Source organism: Dendrobium catenatum, unplaced genomic scaffold, assembly GCF_001605985.2.
Source record: "Dendrobium catenatum unplaced genomic scaffold, ASM160598v2 fragScaff_scaffold_231, whole genome shotgun sequence".
Taxonomy (NCBI): domain Eukaryota; kingdom Viridiplantae; phylum Streptophyta; class Magnoliopsida; order Asparagales; family Orchidaceae; genus Dendrobium; species Dendrobium catenatum.
Genome location: NW_021318693.1, coordinates 6,761,675 through 6,771,399, shown reverse-complemented (window position 1 = coordinate 6,771,399; position 9,725 = coordinate 6,761,675). Strand labels below are relative to the sequence as shown.

General features: G+C 33.3%; 1 protein-coding gene across 1 annotated transcript in view; it reads left to right on the top strand.

The window, feature by feature from the left end:
* LOC110116765 overlaps nucleotides 1–9,725 on the top strand; it is a 38,838-nt gene that overhangs the window by 13,747 nt on the left and 15,366 nt on the right. The window contains exons 2-3 of the mRNA XM_028693200.1: nucleotides 1,146–1,264; nucleotides 8,652–8,734. Of these exons, the coding sequence (XP_028549033.1) occupies nucleotides 1,146–1,264; nucleotides 8,652–8,734 (202 nt within the window). The remainder of the gene's footprint in view (nucleotides 1–1,145; nucleotides 1,265–8,651; nucleotides 8,735–9,725) is intronic.

Here is a 9,725-nt window from a genome sequence, read left to right as displayed (position 1 = left end):
AAATTCAATTTCAATTTATTTTGATTGCATGAATTAAGGAGGAAATTTAGGAAACATTTAATGGCTAATGAAACTCTCAAATTTCAGATTTGAAATTCGAAAGAGGAGGGGGAGAAGGAGGCTGTGGCAATGGGGAGCTGCTAGGCTGGTCGGCGGGAGGCCGGTGGCTGTCGGCGGCTGAGCTGACCGGCGGAAGATGGAGGCAGGGTGGCCGACGACTTTGAGTTGCTTAGCGTGGGTGGTGGCAAGAGCAAGGGGAAAAGGAAGAGATGGAATTTTCAAGGCTTCGACGACTACGGATTTACTAACCTCGCTTGTCTCCACGTTGATTTTCCACAAGATTAGATAATTCGAAAACTGGAATTCACAAAGAGATCTAGTCTTATCCGGCGAACTAGAACTCACAAAGAGATCTAGTTTTCTCCGGCGAACTCACTAAGAGATCGTGGGGAAATGAACTCACAAAGAGAACAAATGGCTAAATTTCATTTTCATCAAAAACTAAAAGATTACAATGCATAATGCCTCATATAAGAAGGCTCAAACTAAAAGAAAAGAAAATACATGAACGCCCTCAGGGCTACATAAGTCAAACAATGCCCTCAAGGGCAAACTAGGAAAACTTAGAAAAGAACACATGACATAAGCTGTAAATAACTCAAAAGTAGAGGCTTTGGATCGTAGCCGTCGATCTGCGCCGTCGGCGATGGTACACGTGTCGAAATCTGATGTCCCCATCATGACACTTGAATAAAGGAATGAAGCTAGCTCTAGATGGGCACAAGTACAGATAAATAGGCGGGGACATCACAACAGAACAAAGATCATGATCGTGGCCGTCGATCTCCGGCATCTCCTGAAGGTACATGTGTCGAAATCGTTGCTGATGTCCCCATCACTCCAAACATTTCAAATACATAGCATTCCTTTTACACTGTATTTTATTTTACTCTACATTCCTTTTTCAGCAACCAACTAGCCCCATAGTTTAGTTATTTATTTATTTACTTCGAAGCTTGAAATTGCAAATATTATTCTAAATTTACTCCAAGGCTCAGAAGTCTATGAATTTTCCTATATAATTACATTCTTTTATTTGGTGTTATCTTGAATTAAATTAGAATAACTTTATTTATCTTTTTCAGGAGTGTCTAAGCAAAGGGTTGAAATTTTAAACAAGTATGGAGAGAAACTTGTTGGCGTGTTGCATTCAACAGGTTCCAAGAATCTGGTGATTTTATGCCATGGATTCCGCTCCACGAAGGTATGTTCATTGGAGAATCTGTATTTGTTTATTGAACTACTTCATGGCATTTATATGCCATGCCATATATGAAGCCTTTTGTTCTTGTAATATTGTTACATCTTGCTATTTATTGGCAATGGACTTAGATTGATTTCGATTTGAATAAAAAATTTCATTCAAAATACCGTGAGTGTTTAATGATACCTCACAAACAGGAAAGTGTTCTAATTGAAACATTTTGGAGTTGCTTTTGCATTTTTTGCAGATAAAGAAAGTGCATAGATTTATTAGGATAAAGGAAAAAAGTTCGTTTGATTAAATATACAAAGTATAAAGATTTCTTAACAAGGTTAACTTATTCTGAACGGTTATTAATAACAGAATGATTGGAAGATAGACTAAATTTTAAATTAACAAAATTGGGTGCTTGTGCAACTTTGTGCATTTCTCATTGGAGATGATATTTGTTAGAAAACCTTTGGATGTGATTAAATATGAATTGTGCTATGTTTAATGGATATCTTGTTTTCTCTAAATCAGGGTTTTAGAGCAGTTAGCTTATGTTGAATTCTGAACTATCTCGGATCATTTTATTTCATTATCGTGCATATTACTTATTAGCAAATACACTTATTGTCGTCACCTTTTTCCATACTTCCCCCTCTCCCTCTCTCTCTCTCTCCACACTTTTTCTTTGTTCTCCCTTGTACATAGTGCACACTGTGGAAAGTGCTCTTTGTAACTTATATGTCCCCTTAGAGGGATCCGTTTGAAGCCCACTTAACCTTATTTCTTTGCATATTAAAAATTGATGTATTAAATACTACTAGATGAGATCTTCATCAAATATACTAGTCAAATGCCCTCAAAGTTAAGGTCTGGGATCATCTATAATCATTCCTTAGTCGAGTTAATATGGAATCTGTAATATTTTTCAATTTGTGCATACCAAGAGCATATCAACTTATGAAAATTTGGTTCTATCATTTTTAATGGCTCATTTTGTTTAAATTTTGAGTTATGGGATACACCCAATATCAGTTGGTTTTCTTTAAGGCCCTATAATGCAACACATGCCTACAAATATGCTATATTGGTTCACAAAAGCTCAAATGGTCGTAGGCTAGTTAGAAGAAGTCAAATCAGATCAGAACAAATTTGAAATGTGCTTGCTTTAAGCTTTTTTATACCTAATTTTTAATTATGGTCCAATTTTTTATTTTCTCTTTGATTATAATATGTTTAAATTTAATGTTTGTTAGATTTTAACAGGATTGCATTTAAAAGTTTAGCTTTATTTTAATAACCTCATTTTTATCAATAAAGATCCATCCATGTCAATAATTTAATTATTATTGATGATTGGAAAAATAAAATTATTTGTGGTCAATTGTGTGTGCTAGATCCAAGTTACGCATGCACATTACTCCAAATTGTGTAGATGGAGTTATCTTTTTTTTTTTCTTTTTCATCGATTTTAATATCAGTGCTTGGATTCCCAATAATTATATTCAAGTCCTAATTTTTAAACTTGTATCCAATGCTTGTAGTTGTCTTTCCACATGATTCCACACTCCACTCTTGCACCCGCTCCTATCTCCTAGAGCCCAATATCCTAACATCTATCTCGCCTCCGCTTGCTAACCCAGTGGAGAATAGTTCCAAACCATCCTGCAAGCCACAACTTAATTTTAGTTGCTCATAATTCAAGCCTTAAAAATACAGATCCCCAATTTTTGTGCTCATCTTATCGTCTATGTGTCGCTTAACAACGTACATTCGATCACTTAGCTCTCATTGCATGCCTTTTCGCCCATATTCATTCTGTTTGCACCGTGCATGCACTTGCCTCCATCTCTGCAACCCATCAACACTAGCATTTGTCCTTGCTTGCTTCACACTGTTGTTAATTGCATGCAATTATGCATCTTTGTAGTCCTATTCATAAATTTGCAATGCATTTTTTTGATTTCTCAACGCATTATGCTATTTTACATTCACATCCACGTGATACACAACAGTGCATATGCCTGCCACACATTTTGATCACTTTGTGTGTGAACCTAGCTTCCTTTGCGTACTTGTAACAGACGTTATGATAGCCTCTTCGATTGCAACATTGACTGGATCGTGATTGCACTAAGTACCACCATTGGCCACTTGTTGTCAATCGTTGCAACCACCAACAATTGGGGGAAGATCTTCTTTTATGATGATTATAGCTTTTTAACTTCTGATCCTGTTACGATAAGGTATAATGTATATATATATATATATGAGAAATCTTATAACTCTGCATAACAATTGGCCTGCCTATTATCTTGAACTTATCATACTTTGTGAGAATTACAGTGAAGAAATTTAGTGCTCCTCCAAATATTTTCCCTCTTATTATTGCATGATATTGAACTCAAGTTAATTTTTCTTACTTAAGGCACTGAGCTTGTTTTTTAGATTCGAAGAACATTTATTATTCTTGCAATGACATTTGTTAATAATACTTTAGGTGTTTGTTTATCATTTTTATATCTTGTTGGCGGCCATCATATTTTGCATTAATATTGTTTGCAATCATGTATTTCCAGACCTAAAAAGATATGTATGCTTATATTCAAATCATTAAAGATATGTATGCATGAGCTATTACTTGTGTTCAAACACAAGGTGGATTGACCAAGTATTTCCCTATTTCAATTGGGTTACATCAAGGATCAGCCTTAAGCCCATATCTTTTTGCTTTAGTCATGGATGTTCTCACTAGACATTTGGATGTTGTTGTTGTATTGTTTGCAATCATGTCATTCACTTTATAATATGCACAAAATAATTTTGATGAGTATTCTATTCAAAATAATTTATTTATAGTGTATATCACCAATACAACCTGATTGATAATGATAAAAGAGTCACGTATTTTGAAATTGAACTTAAGACGAAACATTAATACACTTGAGATTTATATGGCCACCTTGAAACAAATGTTGGAAAATTTATTTGTGCAACAAATATGTTCCAAAGGTGCATTCACCAATAAACAGGTTCTATGGAACCCAATCCTTCATTGACACTATAATTGATTCTAGACCTTGTGATAGTTTATATAAGGGTATATGCCAACCTCATGACTCATTTGTTTTTGCAAGGTATATATCCATCAAATCATCCCCTCCAAGGATAAGATTGATTTGGAGCAACCCTTCTAAGTGCACCTACCGTTGATCATGGTTGTATAGCTGATAGTTGTCATGATTTTATCCTAAGGATCAAAGTTAATGCTCTCATATTCAAGAATCTCCATGAACTTGATGCTTACATGGATTGGGAGTTTGTAATGGACCACTTTTTTGCTTGGCATAAAATGAGTGACATGCAATTTATCAAATTTGCCAAAATCATCTAAACAATACTTGTTATTCCCCATCATTATATGATCTGAGATGAAATAAATTTTATGGTATAAGTATTTGCCACTTCATTATAGGACGGATGTTCTTGAGACTCTCTTGAATTCTAGAAAAGGTTATCAATCAAATACTAATTATCTTAATCAGTTTGATGAACTTTTATAAGTTTTGAGATTTTTTATTATGATTGCAATTAACTACTAGATTCACCAGTGACACGCCTCTCGAGATAAGGTTAAAAGTGTTTTTATATAGTTCTGATAATATTGATGATGCCTACCACTAGGCTTTTAAGTTAGAAGAATTTTTTAGGATTTCATCACACAATTTCTCATGTAGATTAATTCTAGCAAGTCATCGACCGCTACACCATGGTTGAAAACTCCATATTTTAACCAAAGTTTACTACTCTAACATTATCAAATGGCCTTTAACTCCCAGTCACAGTCTACACAACAACAAAAGAATGTATTTGGTAAATTAGTTAACACTTCGATGGTTGCTTGTTTCAAGTTTTGCTCGAAATTTTATGCCATCAAACAATGCACTCATCTTTTGAAACTTTAGATTCCAATATTCTAGAAGAAGGTGAGTTTGAGGATTTGATTGATGACGAGTCTTTGATAGATGAGAATTTTCAAAATTTTATAACAGTCCCATGTAATAGTATGTTGTGAATGCATTTTCATATCCCCAACCGCTTCTAGGATTTGTAACACACTGTATTCTCCTAATGTATGCATCTTACATCAAAAAGATTTGCAATTTAGCCATTGAGTATGTGAATTCTATTAATGTCATCTCGAAGTAGTGTTGTTTAGAGTTTGTTTGACCCCATAGCTACATTCTACTCCTTTCCATGTGGCTTGGGTGAACCAATCATTTCTACCTTTTAGTGAGCTTCCGATTTCCTACTAAGTTGGATAGTTACAAAGACAATATCTAGTGTGCTATCCTCCTTACGGGTGTTACAGATATCCACTTAGGGTGCCCATGCCTTTTTAACGTGAATATTATCTATAATGGGATAGAAAACACTTATATTTTTAATTTTAATGGTTCCTCAATTCGTTTGGTGCTTGCTAAAATTATTGAGTCTTCATTTAAGCAATCAAATAAGCTTTTAGATTTGATATGAAGGCTATTTCTAGTCAAGCTGTCGAGAGTAGACTACAAATTTTACTTGTTTAGTCAAATGCTTTTGACATTACTAAGCCATTCATGGTTTTGGCACAAACATCCATAGTTTTGACCATATTGCTGTCCATTTATAGTTTACTTTTTTTTGTGGCTAAAAGGATGTCTAGAGGACCATCACTATGCCCCTTTTACTATTTTTATAGGTCACACATGAAAATTGTCCTCCTATTTTTTGAAAACTAATTTTTTATTATGTTTACAAATATTTTATCAAATCTTAGGCTATCACCATTGATGAAGCATTTGATAAGCTTTCTTCCTTGATGAATATTGAACACATCATTATTTTCATATAGAGCTATTATCACCGAGATTACTAAGCTCAAACGTTAGTTAGATGTACTATAAAAATTATTTCTACTGGAACGTTATTTTATCAAAATTTTGAAGGAAGATCATTGGTTTGTGTGTCGTGATAAGTGCACAATAAATAAAATTACTACAAAGTACAAATTCCTTATTCCTAGATTGGATGAAAAATTTTATATGATATTTGGGTCATTGCACCATACAAAAATTGATTTGCATTGTTGGTGCCATTATATCTAAATTCGTCTATAGGATAAATGAAAAACAATATTTAATCTAATGGGTTATATAAATGGTCTATTTGTACTTTTATGAGATTGATAAATCAGGTGCTTAGGCTATTCATTGGTAACTTTCTAGCTGTGTACTTTGATAGCATTGATTTAAAACTTGATGTGGATTGAGTTGCTTGATCATTTGCATCAATTATTATCTAAGTTAAGTGATGTTAAGTTATATAGTAATCTCAAACGGTGCACATTTGTGCAGCTTAAGGATGTATTTTTTGGCTTTACGGTGCCTTTTAAGGGACTTGAGGTAGATTCCTAAACAAATCAAAACAATTCTAACTTAGCCACCTCTAATATCTATTTTGATGGGAGTTTTTATGAGAACTACATTTTGTGATGGTTCATTAGGAATTTCAGTACCATCGTTGTCCCTTTGATAGATATTTTGGAAAAGAGAAGTTCAATGGACACCATTTTTTGGTAAAGCTTTTGAATAGATAAAGGTATTGATGATTGCATCAACAATTTTGAAACTCCTTGATTTTATGAAATATTTGAGATATCTTATGACTTTTTTTGTTGGTATATGTGACTACCTTAGTCAAGGTGTACTTTATTGAGAATTTGAATGATGCTAAATAGTTGTATTCTATATATGATAGAGAATTTTATGTTGTCATTCAAACGTTAAGATATCAACAATATGATTTGATACAAAGAAAATCATTTTTTTCTATTCGTCATGTCTTAACATATATAAAAACTAAAAAAAAGAGAGTAATATACATGTTAAGTGGATTGAATACCCTTAGTATTATTATTATTTATTACAAAACAAACACCATACATTAAAAAAAAAAAGATGCACTATCTCTAGTTTCATATGTAAAGCTTCCCAAAGCAACCACTTTAACTTTTCCTTTTCCCAAGCCAACTAGTTCCCTTCCCAAGCAAGCTACATTAAATTCTCTCTCTTCCCAAAGCAACCGCTTTAACTTTTCCTTTTTCCAAGCCTAATAGTTCTCTTCCGAAGCAAGCTACATTTAATTCTCTATCTTCCCAAAGCAACCACTTTAACTTTTCCTTTTCCCAAGACAAATACTTTCCTTCCCAAGCAAGCTACATTAAATTCTCTCTTCCCAAAGCAACCACTTTAACTTTTCATTTTCCCAAGCCAAATACTACACTTCCCAAGCAAACCACATCAGCCCTCTCTCTTTCCCAAGCAACCAACTATACCTTTTCACCTCCCAAGATGACTTCTCCACTTCCAAATCCTCCTATAGCTGAAACTTTCTTTTCTTCCTCACTATTCTACCCTTCCAAGAAAAACCTAGCATTTACTTTTGCAATGAGGACATCGATTTATCAAAGAGTAAGGGTTTCAAGGGGAATCCAAGGAGGAACTAGTTGTCATTTCGTCAAGAACTCCATTTCTCCCATTCATGAGCAAAGTATCAAGCCCTTCCCTTGTTCTTCTTCTAACTAAATATTGATCTTCTCATTTCATCTATAGTAACATCATCTCATATGTGTTGATTAATCTGCCAAGCCCTACTTAAATTTGAGCGATCGGAAACTCTACTGACCGGTCCCTTAATTAAATATTGGACTTGTGCCAACTCATGTTAGCTAGTTTAAATTGATTCACCTATTTTTAATGTTTAGCCTTTACTGGTTAGTTTCTTGGTATCACATGATCTAATAGTTCAAATTTTCTCATTGTTCTTAATGTTTTATGAAGTTTATTTTGCAATCTTTGATGTTATTTTAGCCTAAATCTCTATTTGAATGACTCATTTCGCTTAGTCCTGCATCACATGGCATTAATGTTGTGCACACTTGTTTTTTACTTCATCTTTTATTTGGTTTAACTAGACAATCATAATACATATATTTTAGTTTTCTTGGTAAAAGAAATTTCTTATGGAATACATCGAAATCCAAGGTCAAAATGTGATTACTAGGTATGCTATATTTCCTTCTGATTATTTACTTCATAGCAAAATGAGCGTAAGAATTCATGGAGGAGCCCCTATTATTGCCAAACAAGTTACCTATCCAAACAAAGCTTTAGAATTTCTGAGAGTACGCTCCTATTATGCCAAACAAGGCATAACAAATATGATGTAGGCCTGCATGTAAGGATCAGAGTGCAGTTTTTTTTTTTTATATTTGATGTGTTTATGTTCGCCAAATTTTTTTTCCCGTAGTTAGTGTCCACTAGTAACAAGATTATGTTTTTGAATCTTTTTGTTTCAGGATGAGAAACTGTTACTTAACCTCATTGCTGCATTAACAAAAGAAGGCATGAGTGCCTTCCACTTTGATTTTTCTGGAAATGGGTAAGTTACTTCTGGAAAATGTTTCAAATTTTTTTCTCCTTGAAGTGTCTGTTAATGTAAGTAGATGTGTTTTTTTTTTCCTCTTTGTTTAAGAGAAGAATCTAATGTTGATTAATTGTTCTTGATATTAAGTCTATTATATACAGTAAAAATTTGGTTTATATTATATTTTTTAGGATTTCTAACTCGCAAACATATGTCCCAATTCACTGTATTACTTTGCCTTATAAAAGAAACTTCTTCGCGTTTAGATAGATCACAGTCTGACCACCTTCTTTGAATCCAACATATCTTATAATCACATTTACGATAAAATTATAATTTCTATAGTTAATTACAAGCTTTCAATGAATATGTTCATACAAATCATGCATATAAATATTGTGTAAATGCAATAAGATATGATGCTTGTAGGGGTAATTAAGAATTTTTATTTGCTTGCGAATGGATAGGCTATAGATAAAACTAAGAGGAAAAGTTTATTTAAAAAAAAAAAAGAGTAGTAAGTCTTTGATTGCATAGATACAAAGACAAATCTGACAAATAGACAAATCTGACAAATAGACAAATCTTCTTTCTTGTCAGTAACAAATCATTCAACTTAAACAACTAGACAAATAGACGTGCATACCATATGAAAGAACAATTTTCTTAAAAAAATAAATTCACATGGCTTAAAGATTAATGGACCGTTTGGGGCAGTTGCATTTGTTTCTAAAAATTGCAATATAACTATTGCTGGAAAAACAAATTTTTTGAAAGTTTCCATGAGTATTATAGATTTTTTTATTGAAAAAGTTGGATATTAGATTTCTTGCAACTACTGTACTATAGTAGATTTGATAATAAAAAATTACTTCTCACAATAATAATTGTTAAACTACGACAATAAAATAGAAGTGTGTGGGCTCCGAAAATTCGACCCCGGCCTCCCCGCCGCGCGATTTTTTTTTATTATTCGGCGAGGGAGTTTTAACGAACTAAGTTCCGG